We start from the raw sequence: 20,567 nt of genomic DNA on the forward strand, positions 1-20,567 counted from the left end.
GCAAAAGTAAAGGTCAAAGTTTACATGACGGGCAGTGAGCCCTGCTGGTTTGAGACTTAGTAAGGGAGGCAAACTGATTCACTTGTGGAGAGCAGGGACTGTGCATGTTGTGAACAGTGTTGGTCAAGTTACCGTCAAGTAATCGGTAACTAATTACTGATTACTTCTCCAAAAAAGTAACCCCGTTACTTTACTGATTACTTATTTTCAAAAATAATTAGTTACTTTTTAAAAACACGATTTACAACCTGAAGAGGTGATAAAGCGATAGATCTCTCAGCCCAATTCTACTTTTTCTGCATAATCCATCATACAAAATGTAATCAAATGGAAAAGTCTCTTTTTAAAACTTGTTTTATTAGTTTTAATCTTTTAACTTTATGCATCAAGCAAAAATTAAATTATATGCAACATTCTCTGACTGGAAGAAATTAGTTTAACATTTAAACCTATTTTCTGCACATTCCAGCACATAAAATAAAATATTTTTTGTGTTTACACTCAGTCTTTCAAATAGATGCAAGTAAAACACAGCAGAAAATAAATAAAGTCAAAGACTCAGCGGTCCTGTTGCTTTATTTTCACCTGTATAGCAGGAGTGGGGCAGGCGGAGGTTTACCCTGGTGCAGGTGTGCCGCGGTCAGTGGAAGAATCCGCGAGTTTCTCTGTGAGTTTCCCATTACGTCGTAGCTACTCGGTGCTTGTTGGAAGTTTAGGGGTTTTTTCGGTGTAAAAAGAAGTTTTCTTCCCACGCACAGCGGACACTAATGTTTTTGTCACTTTTTATGGAATCAAACTCAAAGTAAGGTCAGTACTTCCACACTTTAAACGCTGCACGCTCATACTCTCTCTGCACTCGATATGTGATCCATTGTTGATCTGCACACAGCTGTTGTCACTAACGTCGCACTCGCTTACGTCACTGTCATGAGACATTCTCGCAAAAAAAATCACAGTTTTAGTAACGCAGTAACGCAGCGTTCCTACGGGAAAGTAACGGTAATCTAATTACCGTTTTTGCAATAGTAATCCCTTACTTTACTCGTTACTTGAAAAAAGTAATCGGATTAGAGTAACGCGTCACAAAGGAGGATGCTACGAATGGGATGAGACAGAGGCAGATGATCACAATCACAAAGTCTTTTTTATTAATTTTAATTAGTGACAACTGACAGACTGACAAATTATTTTTATATGATATTAATACATTATAGAAAGATGTAAGTTAAAAGAAGTTTTTCATTTAGGCAAAATATAGCAACAACAACAACAATAATAATAATAATAATAATATTTTAATTGTAACTTTTTTCTTTAATAATCACTGGGGAATTACATTTAAAGGATTTAAGAACTCATCAGCAGGTGGCAACAGAGTATTTGTCATCATATCATTAACATGTGGGGCCTGCAAGGTTCCTGCTCCTCCTATCAGAGCATCTGATACTAAATTAATTAATCTCAGGCAATAACACCAGTCATCATTACTTTTATGAATTTTAACTTCAGCACTTCAACAGTTTTTGTAGTACTTGCGTGGCAAACTGTGGTGTTACTTTGTGTTTCACCACTCACTAGAAGATTGTGCACATTAAATTCGATTTTGTACGTGTTGTCTGTTGACCTTAATAACGTCGACCATTCATAATGAAACAAAGGGCTAAACAGTTTTGGCTCATGCGTTCTGCTGTCACATCCACTCTCTGATCAGCTTCTTGTAAAAACTCTTTGGTTCATGTTTCACAAGCAGTGAGAAACGAATGATGCATGGAAAATTCAGCGGTGGTTATCTGGTGTGAATCCACAGGGGGGATTTTTTTTCTCTCTTGCTTTTTTATTTTTAGTTTCTGTGTAGGGGGCTAATGTTTTTCTCTCCTTTTTCACAGGACATGTCAGATAAAAATAAGAAGGTTTTAAACAATAGCAGTTTGCAGCATATCAAGCACTTGATAAGAACAGTTGTTCAATGAGAATTTCCATTTCAACAATGTGGTTTCCTTAATTAGTCACTGGTGTCGCTTTAATGTTTGTAGAAAGTCTCGGGGGCTGAAACAGCTGATCTTCCCCTCACGCACTTCTTTTTCTGACCTTAATGCAGTCTGTGACTCAATATAGTTCTCAACACAATAGCTAAAAACACAAGTTTGCTTAAGAAAACAAAACAACATCTGTTGATATTTGGATTTCAACAGAACTACACTGATACAATGCAATGCTTCCAGTGTTGCATTTGCAACTGAATTGTGCCTACCCTAATTAGTTTTTTCAGAAAGGAAGCCATCAGAGGTGCAAACAGCCAAAGGGAGGATATCCTCTTAGCTATCGTGTCTGAGCATTCTTTTAATGCACCTTATTCCCCATCCTCGAGGTGCCATTTAGTGCTATTTTGTCAAAGATGCTAGTGTGGCTAATTTATGTACAAAGTGTGTTTCTGCTGCAATAACAAATAAAAGGCCAGGCTTCTAATATCTGTCATGTCTTGCTTTTCAGTCACATGCAAATCACCTGGTGGTCGGCAAACTTCTTTCTGAGATACCGATGAGATTTAATTTGACCTCTGATCAAATAAGCCTTAAGTGCTACATATTTAACATCATGAGTGCATGAAAGATTTTACCTGACGAAAGTCGACTATTACATTTTAAACTGTAAGCACAGGTGTGTGGCGTTTGTGTGACTGAAAATAATTACTTTTGTACAACTCTGCATAAAATTGAACGAAACATGGCCACGACCAGGAAGACAGATCAGAAAACGATCTTGTTAATGGTTTAAGTTTTAAAAAAGCCAGCGAAGGCTTCTTGTGAACCAGCTGCATATTCTGTTGATAACAAAATTCATGAACATTCTGAGTAAACAGGTTTGAGGGGATGTCGGAAACAGAGAAGTGGCCAGCCACAGCCTGAATCTCACACTTCAGCTGCCACATGTGGCTTTGAGTTTTCTTTTACAGACACTGTCACCGTACACATACCACAATTCTTTGAAATAAAAAAGTACAAGACTTGTTGATTCAGGCAAACTATTTCTGCGCTGTTGCATGCTCACTAGCCAGTGTTAACTAGTTTACATGCACCTATGCAATGCTTATTTTTTGCACACATAAACAGCTCTTGTTTATGCAGCTGTCGTGGAAATTTGTTAACTCTTAGAAGTGCTTTACTGTCTTGATTAAGCAATGATAACACATACGGAACAATAGATCCAGATCTGAGTGACTTCCTTTGTCTGTGCAACTGGTTTAGTAGTCTTGTTGTACGTAAATGCCATAGTCTGTGTGTGTGTGTGTGTGTGTGTGTGTGTGTGTGTGTGTGTGTGTGTGTGCATTGCGATCTCTGTTATTATTTTTTTTCTGTTTAAAGTTCACTGATGTTTTGGTATTTAGAGGCCTAGTTTCTTTAGTTTTCCTTTCCTTATTTCCCTAACTGTGTCCCATTCCCCTGATTGGACTTCAAGGAATTAAACTTCTGTCTCTCCTGTTCCTCTGTCAGATTTTTGTGTGTGTCTTTTTTCAAGGTGCAGCATTACCAACTCCTCCAGCTCACACACTCTAAATCCAGTCAGAAAAGTCTTTCCAGCATGTTTGAGAGTGGGCCATCCTCCAGGAATATCTCATCAAGAAGGTGCCCAGAGGGGAGTCACGTCAGATGCATGAACCATGTAGCTTTGATCTCTTTCTTTTGATCACTACCAAGAACTTGTAACCACATTTGAGCGACAAGTAAATTGACAGCTTCTATTTTACATTCAGGTTTCTCTCAAACCCAGCAGACAGGAAAAATGTCTGCATTGGCCTCAATCCATCTCTGACCATGTCTACAAATTCTATCTGTCAAAATTGCAAACTGGATCATTAACAAAGGGGGGAATCCAACACCCACCAGGAATTCCTTTGACTTTCAACCAAGATGGTTTCAACCAAGATGGCGCGGCCACGTCCAGACGCCTTCCTGACCGCTCCGCTCCGACTATCCACTTTTCTTGTTTTTTACTTATTTTTTGCTCTGGTTTACATCCCAAAATCCTCTAGTCTTATAGTATACGACAGCGGATCACTTGTAAACATCGGTGCCAAGGTTGCACATCTAATCTTGGACACTTTTAAACCTGACCCTTCCTGGCCGCCAGAGATTCTACGCGGCGCGGAGAACAACAAAGGACGGGCCGCTCATCCGAGGCACAGAACAAAGAAGCGCCGGGGAAAACGCGCTGGTATTAGGAACAGACTGAGACAGCAGGCGCATCGCGCACCACTGCCCAGTATCCTACTGGCCAATGTACAATCCATGGAGAACAAGCTCGATGACCTAAGAGCAAGGGTCACCTTCCAACGTGACATGAGGGACTGCAACATTCTGTGCTTCACGGAGACATGGCTGACCCCCACCGTGCCGGACCAGGCCGATTCATTCTTTGTGCTCCGCGCGGACAGAACGGCAGAGTCGAACAAAACCAAAGGTGGGGGAGTGTGTTTCATGGTAAACAGAAAGTGGTGTGATGCCAGGAGCATTTCTACTCTCTCCAGCGGCTGCTCGCCACATCTGGAGTTCCTGAGCATTAAGTGCCGCCCTTTCTATCTGCCCCGTGAGTTCACCTCAGTCATTGCCACGGCGGTCTACATCCCACCCCAAGCGGACACAGGTATGGCTTTGTCCGAATTACATGATGTGCTGAGCTCGCTTCAAAACAAGGACCTGGGCGCAGCCCTCATTGTAGCAGGAGACTTTAACAAAGCGAACCTCAGACAAGTCATGCCAAACTTTTACCAGCATGTCTCGTGTCCAACGAGAGGGGATCGGATTTTGGATCACTGCTACACGCCATACAAGCAGGGCTATAAAGCTGTCTCACACCCGGCTTTTGGGAAGTCTGACCACAACGCCATCTTCCTCATTCCCCAGTATAAACAAAGCATACGGAGGGAAGACGTGACCAAGAGGGAAGTAAAACGGTGGACTGCCCAATCAGAAGCTACGCTACAGGACGCACTCAACGACGTAGACTGGGACATGTTCAGAGCATGCGCAGTCGACATCAACGAGTTTACGGAAGTAGCAGTATGCTTCGTCAATATGCTAGCGGAGGAGATTATCCCCACTGCGAGAGTCACCACATTCCCAAACCAGAAACCGTGGATGGACAGATCGATCCGCACTGCAGTAAACGCCAGGACCGCCTCCTACAACGCGGGTCTCGCCACTGGCGATATGAGCGCCTACAAAGCGGCCTCATACGGCGTGCGGCGCGCGGTGAGAGATGCCAAACGCCGGTACCGGGAACGTGTGGAGTCGCGCTTCCACCAGGGCGACACACGGAGTATGTGGCACGGACTACGCACCATTACGGACTACAAAGCCAGGGACACTGCGCTGATCAACGCCGACTCTGCATTCACCAACGAGCTGAATCGGTTCTACGCCCGTTTCGAGGTTAGCCAGGCGGCTAATGCTATCTACCGCTTGACTACCGAGGACAGTGACGTCATCAGCGAGAGACCGGTGACCAGCATCGCGGAGCATGACGTCCGAGCGGCACTGAGGAGAGTGAACACAAGGAAAGCGGCGGGGCCAGGCGGCATCACCGGCCGTCTGCTGCGCTGCTGTGCTGACCAGCTGGCAGGTGTGTTCACTTACATCTTCAACGAGTCCCTGGCGAAGTCTGTGGTCCCCACATGCTTCAAAAGATCCACCATCATCCCTGTGCCCAAGAACAGCAAACCCTCATCCCTGAACGATTACCGGCCAGTTGCACTGACCTCGGTAGTAATGAAGGTGTTTGAGAGGCTGCTGAAGAACATCATCTCCTCCTCCATCCCAGACACCACAGATCCGCTGCAGTTCGCCTACAGATCCAACAGATCCACAGAGGATGCCATCGCCCACGTCCTACACACCACTCTCAGCCACGTGGACAAGAAACAGGGTAACTATGTGCGAATGCTGTTTGTTGATTACAGTTCAGCATTTAACACAATAGTGCCCTGCAGACTGTTCACAAAGCTGAGGGATCTGGGACTTAACAGCTGTCTATGTGCATGGGTGTTGGACTTCCTCACTGGCAGAACTCAGGTGGTGAGGGTGGGCAGGTGCTTCTCCAACAGCATCACCATCAACACAGGAGCACCTCAGGGATGTGTCCTCTCGCCACTGCTCTACTCCCTCTACACTTCAGACTGTGTGGCCACCCACGGCTCCTACACCATTGTGAAGTTTGCTGACGACACAGTGGTGTTGGGTGCCATCTCCAACAACGATGAGGCGGCCTACATGGATGAAGTGAAGAATCTGGCATCGTGGTGCCAGGACAACCACCTCCAGCTGAACGTCAGCAAGACCAAGGAGCTGGTGGTGGACTTCAGAAGGGGTCAGCACAGAGACTACAAGCCCATTATCATCAATGGAGCTCCAGTGGAGAGGGTGCAGTCCTTCAAGTATCTTGGTGTCCACATCTCCTCAGACCTGACATGGGCTGCCCACATTCAGGTCCAGACCAAAAAGGCTAGGCAGCGCCTGTATCACCTACGACAACTGAGGAAGTTCAGGGTCTCTCCAAAGATCCTCAGGATTTTCTATACAGGCGCTGTGGAGAGCATCCTCACACAGAACATGACATCGTGGTTCGGGAACAGCTGTGTGAAGGACCAAAAAGCTCTCCAGAGAGTGATCCGTACAGCAGAACGCTGCTGCAGGATTGCTCTCCCCCCGCTTCAGGACACCTACACCAGGAGATGCCGGACTAGAGCAGCGCAGATACTGAAGGACCCGTCCCATCCTGGCAACAAACTGTTCCAACTTCTGCAATCTGGTAGAAGGTTCCGCATCTTCCGGGCAAGGACAGAGAGACTCAAGAGGAGCTTCTATCCCCAAGCCATCCAGGCCCTAAACACACACACCCGCCCTCTCACATCATCTATAATTGACTGAGACAGGACTCTTCCAGACACTCTAAACCAAGGCACAATGTACATTTCAATTCCTTTAATTTTAAATATGTTTATATTGTCTATCCTGTAAAATAGTCAGATGTCTATTCATATTAATGTACAGAATTCACCTGCTTGCTACTACTACTGCACATTCACCCAGTGTATATACTATGTATATATATATATATATATATATATATATATATATAATGTTCTTCCTCTACACGCTACATTTCACTGTGTGTTATACTTGTATAACTATGCATGTGACAAATAAAGAACCTTGAACCTTGAACCTTGACTTCCAGGAAGGAACACCAAGCTCTGTTTGTGTGTTTACAAGGACCTTCTTCAAGCCTTCTCTCTCTGTAAAATACAGGTTGGCAGACATCTGTGGAGTTCTATTTATTCTAAAGGTCGCTCGCAAGGAAAAACACAATCATGAGTAAATTATCAGACAATTACATTCGTCAAACATAAATTCAATAACCCATGAAAAATTAAAATGAGCAGTCATGTGTACAAAGAAGCCATAAGACAGACTACGGCAGATTCATGCTTTTGGATAACTCTGCTTTCAAAGCAGTAAAAACACAGCAGAAATCCCTAAAAAGTTATAGCGCTGCCAATCAGTGATCTACGTGAATGATGTCATTTCCTTGTTACCCGGAAGCTGAAGCCCTCAGCTACAAATGCTACAGCTAAGCTACCGGTATTACAGCCAGTCTTGAATCACAAATTGCTGAGTATTTTCAGCCTGGCTTCACAAATGATGAAATCCTTGTGTTATTAGCTGAATCAGAAGGCATTACTATCAGCAAACGTACTCTTGAAAGCACCAATTTGTTGCGATTCGGTTTTGAGTGCGCATTCCTCTGCGCCATAGTCCTTCCCGGTAACAAGAAAATTACGTCATTCACATAGATTACTGATTGGCTAACTCGAAATTTCGAATTACTTTTCTCAAAATTTCCAGTTAATAAGTCTAAATTTTGAGAAAGATAATTTGAAATTTTGAGTTATGGATACTTTTTTTGTGTGGCGGAAAAACGGGCTTCCATAAAAGGGTGAAGCCTCTGCACTCCGGTGCCATTATCTGTTTTACACTATCACATATCTTTCATGATAAAAAAAAAAAAAATTCAGAAACTAAATGGTAGAAACACACATCATTTCTAAGAAAAGGATGTGTGTTTGTAGTCAAATGTGTAAACTTAATTAATTACTTAATTAGTTAATACAAAATATGAACAAGAAAATAAAGTCATTATACTATATGACTGGTCACTTTCAAAGCAGCAACACCGCAGGCTATGCGACAGGTTCAGTTTAGTTTACTGTGTTAACCACTGTTTAAAACTGGATTTATTTATGATTTATTTGTTGTGTTTGCTATTAACACTTGTTGTTTCCCATCCAATGGGTCATTTAGAGTCTTTGCAAGGTTGGCTTTCCTCCAGGCTTATGTTTCACACCCCTGGCTGGTCTGAAGTGGTGAGGCCTACCCCCCATTTCATATGTTAATTTTTCACTCTGTTTTTCAGAAAGTTTAATCTTTTCTGTTGTTTGGATGTAGAGTGATTGATTTGTACAATGGCATTTTTGCAATTAGTCAAAATGAGTTGTTGAAATTTTAAAAAAGTTTTCTTAACAGTCTCCCTGAAAATTCACACATAGCTTGCAAGAGAAAAGGATAACTTAATTTAAAGCATCTAAGTCAGGGGTCTCAAACTCAGCTGAGCCATGGGCCACTACTGGCACTTTCATCTCATTGGTGGGCCACTTTAGGGTTCAACAAGTACAAAAAACAAACAAAAACAAGAAAACACCCACTAAAATGTAGTATTTTGTTTGTTTTTTAAAATTTCAAATATTGTATGACAAGACAAAACTGCAAACATGAATGCATTTTTTTCTCTCACGCTTAACTAACTGAAGGCTTTCAATAAACCCATTGGTAACCTCTTTCAGGTCCGACACGTGGCAGCTCTTCTACTATAATTCAGTTTGTATTTAACAAAATCAAAATGCAGACATAAGTGTAGACATTAGTTTTTGACCCCTAGCAAAAGTGTTTTCTTACCTAATTAAATCTATCATTGAACTAACACAGCCAAAATATCAACATGTTTGTACTCTCTTGTTACCTGGGCCATGTCCGCGGCTCTGTCCGTGGTAACAGGACCTCTGACTAATACTGCGCTTTCCGTGTCTGGCTCGTAGACAGTAAATAGCTTTACTGTCTGTAAATAACTTCACTGTCTGGGTCAACTTTGCTAGTGAGAGACAGAGAGAGGCGTTGAAAGGCAGCTCCAACTGAACTTTATTGTTTCGGAGGCGGCGAACACTGTGTACAGTCGAGTCTTAACAGCTTACTTACACCTGGGCTGGTCAGGTCCTCTTTTTGGCTGCAGTGGTTATTATTGTATTTACATGCTTTCATCTTCTGTTTCTTGTCAGTAGCAACTCATACTTTTTGAATCTCCTTTTTCTCCCTCCCTCCCGCCCCCCCCCCCCCCCCCCCCCCCCCCCCCCCACACACACACACACACACACACACAAACACACAATGGGAGGGGCAGTCCCACATATTCTCCCTGCAGCACAGAATACACTGCCCATGAGGCTTCTTAAAGGGCTATGCCTGAAGCGCTCTGCTCATATCAACTAATATTAAATCATCTTTTCAATAATAATTTTTAAAAATATTTCCTCACTTCAATATGCGGGCCACAAACAGAGGTGACGTGGGCCGTAAGTGGTGCGTGGGCCGCGAGTTTGAGACCCCCGATCTAAGTTAAAACAGATTTCTCGAAAATACTGAAAGTGTGCTAAAACATTGCCCCCACCACAACAAACACTCTTGTTCAATAGGTTTCAGTTCACTACGTATTTGTTTGTGAGTGGGAGTCTACTAAGCTTTTGATTTAGTACATCTGGAGTTACGACACAATCTTGAGACTGGTAGTGCAAAACAAAGTTTAGTCCAATGATTTTTGTTCCCTTTTTTGTGAACATAAACTTTAACATATTAATTTGTGTCAGTGCACATATTTGTATCCACTACATTTTTTTTGATCCAGTTGATAGCATGGCTAATAAATTACATAAAGAAGGAACGGAAACAGCTGGGCTTGTCTGTGTGAGACACAGCGTTGCAGGAAGCCACCAGTAGCCGAAAAGGTCAAATGAGCTGTTCTTACACTCATTTTGATCCCCGAAGAAACAAAAGCAAAGCATTACAGAGCTGTTTTACTACGGTTTTACTCCATGAGATGAGTGCTGAGGTTTTGTTTTTTTAATTACAGAGCAACAGCTCAGGCTTTAATTCTGATTCATTGTGATTCACAAACTCAACTGTATAGGTGTTTCCTGATATAGACATGAGTTTGTGAATCACAATCAATCAGAATCAGTCCTGACAACAAATTCAAGTCTGAAAAGTCTAAGTATGTGACATGAAGTGGGATTTGCTTGCATAAAACATAAATTATGGAAAATGTGATTCCAATTTGGGGTGCAAAAATTGCAAAACATACTTAAAAGCACTAAAAGAAAACAAAAAACTAACATGTATCATAGTTTCAGACTGCACCATCCACTTGCTGCATTCAGATTTTTTTATCAAGCCAGTCAGCATATGTCTGTTGTGGCCATTGTTTACAATTTCCCACATTATATCTCACCTCTCAGACAATTTCTCAATAAAACAATGAAATGTGATAATAATGAAAAGTTAGATAGAAGTGAAAACCATGCATTGCAATCAGATCTTACTGAACTGTAGCTCAGCAGAAGTATAAGTCAGATAAAGTACGGTTCTAGCTCTATTATCAGTTTGATTGGCATGAATTAAAGGACACAAATCAGTTTCAACACACTCAGAATCAAACTACAACAACTGACTCATGCACCACTGGATGTCCACTATCGTGTAAACATGACTCTCTTGAGCACTAGTTTGAATCTCGTATTTTACACATATCCTTTAGATGGCTTAGCTACTTTAGTGCAGGACAATCTTACTACAAGTTACTGTTTTGTCTTCATGATTAATAAAGGTAACAGCTCCAGATAGATAGATAGAGCTAATAGCTCAGTTGTGCAAGAGAAGGTTGAGGTACCACAACGATCAGTTTCTTTGATCTCTTGTGTGAGTTTTCTTCTTGCGCGCTGTAGGATGTACGATTGTATACAATGTAACAATGTATGCGTGATGATTATACCTCTTTAAATTGCTTTGTCTTCAGCTCAGTTTAATTCATTTGAATTTTCTTTCCACAGCACCAAATCACACCAACAGTTCACTCAAGACACTATATTGCCTTTTTTTGCCTTTATTTTTTCTTCAGCTCTGAGCAAAATGAATGAGGTTCTGTATTAACTGACTGAGGCTAACCTTAGAGATGGTGTGACTCTATCATATAATGTCTTTAGGGATGATGTGCTGCTTACTGGTATAAATTGAATCTTCAAAATATTACTCAAATAATTGTTTGAGGAAAGTTTGATTAAATATCCCTTCAGGGAGGGTTTAAAAAAAGACAAAGGTTCAAAGGGGGTAAGGTGTATTCTCTAACTATAAGAGATGTAAGCAAAGAAGTTGTTTTCTTGTTGTTTCACTGTCACAGTAAATTATACCCAGATCATTCAAGTTAGACTGATCTTATATAAACTGCTTTCAATTTTTAGCCTACATGAGTTGATGATTTCACAGGTGGCATTTGGCTGAGTCTGTGACATTTGCCCTCTTTGTTCTTTCTCTGTATTTCTGTGTTTTCTTCTCGTTTCCTGTGGTGTCCTCTGTTACATAAAGGCACCTGAGTTTCAGCTGCTCGCGTTGTCTTATGCAGGTTACATGCTGATTTTTGTTGTGAGGTTGATGGAGAAACATGCCGACTGCAGGCTTTTTGTCATAAGCTGCAGTATGTAGCACAGTTTTTTAAAAATTTTTTTAAAGTTTTTTAAAGTTGTGCTAAGTAAAAGATTCCTGGATCCATAAAAAATAGCAAACTTTATCACAAAGATAAAGCACATCTAGGAGATGAAGTCAGTGAAGTTGTTGCAGTCCTGAATGTTTTTGATTTGAGCTTTTGCTGAAAAGATTCCTTACTTCCTAAGAACAAACTTAAAAATGCTTCCGTATGCTGAAAACTGTCCAAATATATGACACTGACCTGGTCTGTGCTGGTCAGGCAGACCAGAAGTAAATGTCAACACCAATTTACTATCATTCAAAAGAGAATCTTTTATTCCCCTTTGTGCTGTGTGCTGTACGTGGATTGGACCCAGAAGCAGAATCAATAAACAGACTGATTTACTGATCAAGAAAAGTTTATTTAATTTAGGGACATCTGAGTGAGAGTCAGTCAGGTGTTGAAGCCACTGCAAACACAGGGAAAGAGGGGTTAGTGCAAGGCAGAGAGTAACTGACAGGCGATGAATCAAAGTGAATGCTTATTTGGAACCGGTGACAGGAGAGCGGTGGAGCAAGAGGTGAGGGTGGCAGAACGGACCGTGACAGCACCAGCCACTTTATGTATATATGTGTTTGACAATCAGTCCAAAAGACACAATTTAATGTTTTAATTATTTCAGCTTCACAAATTGTTTACTTTAGAATAAAGTCCAAACTTAGCTACATGGTGTGAATTGTAAGAACTTGTAGGGTGTTACTTGTGGGATTCTCCAGCATGATGATGACAGATGTTTCACTGTTCTTTCTACTGTCTTGAGTTTCTGAACCTATACTTTGACATTGATTTTGAAGTGCTATTAAATTTAACTCTAAAGTATCCTTAAAATGATTTGGAGCTTTGTCACAACATGGAAAAAATGGTAACATATTAAGATTTTGTGCTTAGTCTGGTGCAAAGAAGGTTTCAAAACACAAACAAAATTCCGATTCTGCAGTGATTTTTGCAAGGTCCTTAATTATTATTTTGACAGGATTCTCATTTTCGGTCTCTCTTCTGATTAATAGATAGTGTTATATGCACATGCAGTGCATGTTTGTTGCACAATCTGTTTAGCAATGCACAATGATATATATTTTATCACTACAGAACTTATTACGTTTTTCTATTTGTAGTCACCAGAGCTAAATATCTTTTTCTATCTACAGCTAATATCTTGCAGTTCAAGATATTATAAAAAATAAAATAAAATAAACTGAATTGAATTGAACAACAGGTGAATCCTATACATTCAAACTGCCTGGATTGTTATGATAATTTGAAGGACAAAGTTTTGGATAAAAGTTTTATTATAGTCTCTGTGGAGGTATGGTAATATTTCTTTTTCAACATTACAAGAATGACTGTGTTTCAGTCTTAAAATAATACAACACAGTAAAATGGTAAATGGCCTGTATTTATATAGCGCTTTACTAGTCCCTAAGGACCCCAAAGCGCTTTACATATCCAGTCATCCACCCATTCACACACTGGTGATGGCAAGCTACATTGTAGCCACAGCCACCCTGGGGCGCACTGACAGAGGCGAGGCTGCCGGACACTGGCGCCACCGGGCCCTCTGACCACCACCAGTAGGCAACAGGTGAAGTGTCTTGCCCAAGGACACAACAACCGAGACTGTCCGAGCCGGGGCTCGAACCGGTAACCTTCCGATTACAAGGCGAACTCCTAACTCTTGAGCCACGATCGCCCCACAGTACACAGAACCAGAAAAAAAGAAGTTTCTTATAAAAAGAAGTTCTTGGGTCTCTCTTCATGTTTACATTTGCAACTGATCTGCGGAGTGAGATTACTTGGTAAAAATGTAGGATTAGATATCACTCTGCAATTTTGTTTGTCTGAAACAAGCCCCTGTTGTAAATGAGACACCAGGTCTCAACCTGTATGAAAAAAGGTTCAATTATAATTAAAAATTGAAAATGCACTTACATTAAGACAATTTCAAAGCAAATTAAGTAACATGCTTTCCTTTCCTGCACTGTCGTACAAATAAACACTAGATTTGTTTTTCTTGGAGTGGGGGGCTGTGGGGGTTAGTTTTTAACAAAGATGGAAAAAGAAAAATTAGAAAAGAAATAAGAAAACAAAGGGTGCCAAAGAGTGACAAATAAAAGGCCCCAAACTTAATTTAAGGTTTATTTTAATATTAAGGAGATGCTCAACAATGTCATATTCATTTAACTCAACATTTAGGAGAAAACAGTGTCCTCGGTATGCTCTCTTGTCCTTCTTCCTCGTGTTTTTCTTTCAGAGAAACTGAGCGCAGCGTAGTTTATATCATCATCAGCTTCAGTCTGTGCAGTAACAGAAAGAGTATACAGTACACAAACATGTAGAAGAGGATGTGGAACTGTGCATACATATTTAACCTACACAAAATCTGTTTGATTACTTACTGGTTGGTACAAGTTGTCAGTTTGTACTTCTGTTGTATCACTTTTTATTTCTAAGATAAACAAAAATAATAACAATAAATATATGATAGTGAAATGCACTTAATGTGACATTTCTCCTCTGATGTTTTTTTTTTTTTTTTTACAAAAGTCTTACTTACATAAATGTATCATTCAAGTGAAGTTAAGTTAATGAGAAGTTAGATTGTTTAATGAGGTACACAAAGAAATAACAACCATTATGGAGCGCTTAAACATTAACAATTAGTACAATAGTTGCCTCCTTGCAGTTTTACAGCAAACTTGTTTTTATGATTTTATACATAAATGTTAAGCTACTGACAACACTTACCTTTACATTTTTTGCATACCCTTCGGTTGCAGATGAAGAAAAGATTTCCAATGACCGAAATGGCAAAACAGGTTATTAATATTACAATTCCAATAAATACCAGTCGTGTTGTTTTCTCTACAAAACAAACAAAAAAGGTTTTATCACTGATCTTGATATGAGCGTGTTTTAAGTACAAACTGAAAAGTACTTTAGACAAAATCAGGCACAGATACCTTGAACATCCAGTGTAGTTCCATTTCCAAATAATATCTCCCCACATGTGGCCACAGCACAGTAGTAAGTCCCAGCATCAGAGGAGCTGACATTCTTAGAGAAGCGATAAACACATCCATCCTGAGGGTCAGATCTTTTCTCACATTGATCAGTTCTGTTTCCATGAGTGTAGATGATGTTTGGAAGAGATTTATTAGATCCATCTCTGAACCAGAAAACATTATGATGTCCTGAACATGTGTTGTTCTCAGAATTTGTCAGAACTGAACACTGAAGAGTTGCTGTGTCTCCTGGACGGAGTGGATTTGATTCTGTCGGCTGCTGTACAACAATATAGTTTGATGTCCTTTCAGTGTTTCCTGTGTAATACAAAATGTAATACAAGTAAATTATTCACCACATTCTCAGAGGCATTTAATAATTTTGTAAAAGTTGGTCAGTTCATTACCTTTTACTAACAAATATGTCCCACTCCATTCAAGTTTAATCCAGGTGTCTATTCCACAGTGATACATTCCCTCATCCTCTTGGGCTACATTCCAAATGGTCAGGTTGCTAAAATCTTTACTATTATGTGCAGAAAATCTTGACTGAAAAAACTCTGAAGAAGGTTTTCCAGAAAGTGACACTAATAATTTAAGAGTATCCCCGACTCTCTGCTTGTACCACTGAACCTTTCTGCTGCCGAGCTCTTCATTTGGTAAAACACATGTTAATGTTGCTGTTTCACCAACATGGACTGTTTTCACTGGAACCAGAGAATCTGCTGTAAAAGAAAACGTTCAGTTTTTATGTTATTATCTCTACGTCTATCTATATATGAATCTATTCAACATAAATAACACGTTCAGTTTGGTCAGATGGTCAGATAAAACAAAAACAAACAGAAACAAATCCCCCCTTACTTCCTTGATGAAGAAAAAGCAATGTAATCCATAAGACGACCATCTTGAGAATGTGCTTTGGGGTTTTTCAGTAAGTTACGAAGGGGAAATGAGCACACTGGGTTAGACCATAAAATGCATCCGATTGGTTAAAACAGAAAAGACTTAAAATACACTTCCTGTCACATTGGTCTCTCTTCAGCATTTTCTAACTCTTATTATCTCTGTTTAATCTCCCGTTGCAATTTTTCTTATTATTTACTGTTAATTTTTGACTATTTCTGTCTGATTATAATTCACGTTCTCAAATGTTCAGAACAGAAAACACAACATGCATGACTTCTACGACTGGTTGTGGTGTGTACTGCAAGAAATACCTAAAATACATCAAACTCAGCACTTCAAAAGAAATTTGCAAGCTGTATGTTTCATTGGTGAGGCGCCATGACATTTCGTTCTTCAGAAGAGCAGAAAAGCAGACTGAACAGCGATGCATGGTTTAGCTTCTTGAAAAAACAAAACTAATGTGTAATTTCTGGAGCAAAACCATTCACCAGAACTCAGTTACTCACTTTTTAACACTTTCGATTGTCTCATTGAATCATTCATGTTTAGCCCACTCGACCTAAACATGAATGATTTGATGCTTTTATCTACTATTGTCTGCAGAACCAACAGTCTAATCAGTTTTCCTTCTTTCTCTCTTCTTTCACTTTTTTAATATCAGCAGTATAAAAAGAACTTTAAAGCAAATTAGGACAAATCCCTGAAGCACATTTGGTATTTCTGCACCATGAACTGAATACATTTAGGTTTCCATGGCAATTCAACATGTACATTTTGCACAGTATACAACATTTTGTGTAATGTGTAACTGCATAGGATCATCTTTATTTACTAATGGAAAACATTTTTAAGCTAAAGTAATAGCACAATACAGTCACTGCTCATATCATCAGTTGCACCTGTTTAATTCAAGTTATTGTTAGCGTTTTATATGCGTGCGTGTATGTGCATGTGTAGCTCCTTAACCAAAGTATCTAGTCAGGAAATCAATGATTAGATACTTTGATTTGAGTATTTCAGGAGCTGATTGTTAAGACCCGGCTCTGCTATGGGACAGGGGAAGGAAACCAGTTAAGGCACAGTTTTATTCACAGAAAAAGAACTTGGAACTAAAAAACCGGCAAATACCCAACACAAAAATAACAGGTTCACGTACGAGTAGAAAATAAAACTAGCAGTAGAACTAGACGCTATTCAAACAAGTTCCACACCTCAAACAGAGTTTCACAAGAAAGTCTCACAGACAGAAGCATGTGAGGTGAACTGCACATTCAGTTCAAAGCAGCCCCCAAATACATTTTCAACAGCCATTTGTAGAGCACAGGCGAGCACAATCAGTGGCTGATTGGTCCCTTTATAATAATAATGGAGTGCATTTATATAGCGCTTTTCAAGACCCTTAAAGCGCTTTACAATTCCACTATTCACTCTCAACACTGGTGGAGGCAGCTGCAGTTGTAGCCACAGCTGCCCTGGGGCAGACTGACAGAAGCGAGGCTGCCATATCGCGCCATCGGCCCCTCTGGCCATCACCAGCATAGGCGGTAGGTGAAGTGTCTTGCCCAAGGACACAATGACCGAGACTGTCCAAACCGGGCCTTGAACCGGCAACCTTCCAATTACAAGATGAACTGTCAACTCTTGAGCCACCTTTCCTCGAAGGTGCTACCCACGGGTCCCCAGACAGCCAATCGTCTGTGGGTCCTGGCACGCTTGGATTTCCTTGAAGGCCAGCTCACTTCCCCTGAGGCCAGGGGCTGTAACACTGATCAACTTGGAGTTTTCCAGTTAAACCATCTCAGCCATGATAATATACATGTACAAATGTTAGATAGTCATACATAATTTAATTCAAATCAATTTTATTTACACAGCGCCAAATAACAACAACAGCTGCCTCAAGGCACTTGTTGAATTTAAAAGCAGTATTTATGATTTTAAAATGAAAGGTAACTTATAGGTGTACTACATATGATGCTTGTTTCTAGCCACATAGTTAAAATGTGATTAGGAGGAGTGGCAAAGGCCATCTCGGCCATTGTATTCATGATGGGAGCAACATGGCGGTTTCCAGAAATCAACACCCAGTCCTATGGATTTTTAATGTATTCATTCTTAGTTTATAAGAATACAATTTGTTGGAAGACATAATTACACACTGATCAATGTATATTCATAAATATGATATTCTTTTATTCTTTAAATAACCTAAAACTAATTTGCTTACTGTACTTTTACAGCCAGGTTCTGTGCAAACACCAAGTAAGCGACTGAGAAATAGTTTAAATTTTCTTCCAAACAACCTGGACTTACTGCAAACAGCGTAACTGTAAATTATGAGCAGCAATGATTTCTCATGATAATCTATCTATACAGTCACCTCAGTCTGTCAGTTACTAAATTAACAGCTTTGCAGGACAGCTATTTTCCCTCTTCAACATAGCAGTCCAGTAAAGTATACGACTCTACTCCATTTGTTAGTCTCTCCTCCAGTCTTCCACACACTTGTGAACAAACGGTTCTCCAACCTGGAGACTGTCATGGTACGCGGCCCGGTGTCCGAGGAGCTGATGGGATGCCCACGCCCACGGGTGTGGCTGTTAACTCCACACCTGCATTCCATCTCAGGCGATTATCAGGTGGACTATTTGATCCAGCCCAGCCAGCTGCTCCACGTCAGTCCGTTAGTCGTCTCACAGCGGTAACGTACACCCACGGGAAGGCGGTTGTGAAAACCCTCATTTACCTGAACAAACGCTAATCTTTTCCTTTGCGCTCAGGTAACAGCTCGGCGTGTTTTTGAGCCACCTGCCCGTCTGGAGTTTGGATCGCCTCCAGTACCAACCACCTCTACTTTCCTGGAGCTCCCCCGCGGACCCTCACCCCTCCCTCCGGCCCCCGCGGACCCTCACCCCTCCCTCCGGCTCCCACGGCCCCGCTTTGACTGTAAGACTCACACTCTCCCCCACGTATGCTGCTATTTCCCCGCTCCCCAGTAACTCTCTTCCTCTTTCTGTTGCAGCCTCCCACAGTCCCGATTATGGCGTTCCTGCGTAACTCATCCCCCGGTCCTTTGGTTTTTCTAGTTTCTCGCGTGTTTTCCTTTGACCCTTCCGGGACACCTTTAGTTGAAATAAAGTTTATTTATCGTACTCCTGTGCGTGTTGTCTCTGCTTCTGGGTCCAGCTTGTGTACTGAACTTCGGTTCATGACAGAGTCAGCATTTGACCCCTTTTCAGCTGAAAAGCAGGGCCTCAAACTTGGGGGTACCAGTTATTTATGAGTGTTTGATCAGTGAAAGCAAAGTGCAATCTAAAAATATACATTGATAAAACATATCAAAGTGAACACAATCTCAGAATCTCTACCAGAATGCCTTTCTGTTCTTTAAAGAATTGCATATCTCCTGTTTGCAACCTTCCTGTATATTACTGACATCTTTTGGTGACATCTGCTTATTGTCTTTGGAAGTCAGTTTGGCCCCAATCCACTGAGATTTTAATGGGGATTTTCATGTCTCATTACCAAAGGTTAGAGCTTGATAAGCTGACAGGCATTTGCACTTACATTTTTGATAACACAGTGCATTTTGACAGGTGACTGACAAAAGATTCGGGTGGTAGTAAAACTACCTTTTGTCATAAAACAGCTGTGTGCAGGCAGGTTAGGACCAAAACTGTGATGGTCCTAGGTTGGTGACCCAGTGTTTTTTTGTACTTTTAGTTTTTGATTCCACCATGGTTGATCATGGTAGTGTTTTGGTTTCTTTATCAGTATGTCTAGCTCCTTAGCTCTTTAGCATTTCCTGGGTTCTAGTTTTAGGTTTTGTTATCTGGCTTCCCGTGTTCTGTGTTTACTGTTTTACTTTGAAGGTCCATGTCTCGTATTTTGTTTTGTTTCCTCCCCGGCTCGTCATGCTTAATTAGGTTCAGCCACCTCTCCCTTCTGTGTGCAGTTTCCTCCTGTGCTCGTCGTTGGTCCGTCTGTGTTTCCCTGCTTATCATCCCGTGTTTCCACACGGCTTGCCTTGCAAACCGTGACAAAAACACAGACTTACTGAGAGAAACAAAAACTCAAAAAAACAAAACAAAAAAGCCCACAGCTTTATTTGCTGAATGAATAAACAGTTCAACACTAAACTGGGAAATCTAAACAACTGATCACACTAAGAAATAGATGGAGAATCACACGCAACTATCAGGGACTGAGTGAGATGCTGACATAAATACACAGAAAGATAACGAAAAAATGAGAACATACAAGGAGCACAGCTGACATGAATAATCATAATGAGACAGGCGAAGCAAAACTGAACAGAACAAACATGGAAACATGAGACCTTCACAGGAAAAAGGATAAAACAGGAAACAGAGGAACAGGATGCACGAGTGGAGGAGAGGCAGATGAGAGGGAGTGAGGGAGTACGAGGGAGAGAGCAGACATGACGGGCCGGGGAAACATACATCAACATGATGGAATAAAACACGGGGAGGTGAAACAAGGCACAAGAACTCATACAACAGACACACAGCGGGAGACCGATGGTAAGGACACAAGGGGAAATCTAATAAACAAATCTCAACAGACCAACCCAGGTCTTATAGAATAAACCCCAGACTTACACAGCGGACCTAAACATAAAAAGTAATGCAAAATGACAAAAGACACAAGAAAACTCAAAACACTGGGTAAACTGAGCCAGGACTATGACACCTTTGGCTCTGAAAGAGATGACAACGGACTGTTGAACAGCTA

At 40.9% G+C, this 20,567-nt stretch overlaps 2 protein-coding genes across 3 annotated transcripts; one reads left to right on the forward strand and one right to left on the reverse strand.

The window, feature by feature from the left end:
• Positions 1-12,272: 12,272 nt before the first annotated feature.
• On the reverse strand, positions 12,273-15,817 carry LOC309690275 (signal-regulatory protein beta-2-like). 2 transcript variants are annotated; one of them, XM_082507257.1, is made up of 7 exons: positions 15,768-15,817; positions 15,311-15,625; positions 14,862-15,221; positions 14,647-14,763; positions 14,298-14,347; positions 14,089-14,195; positions 12,273-12,310 (listed from the first exon to the last, which is right to left on the reverse strand). In XM_082507257.1, the coding sequence occupies exons 1-6, from the start codon at positions 15,808-15,810 to the stop codon at positions 14,091-14,093; spliced, it is 990 nt and encodes a 329-aa protein (XP_082363383.1). In that variant the 5' UTR covers positions 15,811-15,817; the 3' UTR covers positions 12,273-12,310; positions 14,089-14,090. The 2 variants fall into 2 exon arrangements, with proteins under 2 accessions (XP_082363383.1, XP_082363382.1); XM_082507256.1 differs by lacking the exon at positions 12,273-12,310 and having other exon boundaries at positions 13,644-14,195.
• Positions 15,818-18,320: 2,503 nt separating this feature from the next.
• LOC309716300 (uncharacterized protein) lies at positions 18,321-18,992 on the forward strand. The gene is made up of 3 exons (XM_082550041.1): positions 18,321-18,513; positions 18,593-18,758; positions 18,835-18,992. Exons 1-3 carry the CDS (start codon positions 18,388-18,390, stop codon positions 18,867-18,869), a joined length of 327 nt encoding a protein of 108 aa, XP_082406167.1. The 5' UTR covers positions 18,321-18,387; the 3' UTR covers positions 18,870-18,992.
• Positions 18,993-20,567: the final 1,575 nt, after the last annotated feature.

This window comes from Aulonocara stuartgranti (assembly GCF_965226115.1).
Source record: "Aulonocara stuartgranti genome assembly, chromosome: 2".
NCBI lineage: Eukaryota > Metazoa > Chordata > Actinopteri > Cichliformes > Cichlidae > Aulonocara > Aulonocara stuartgranti.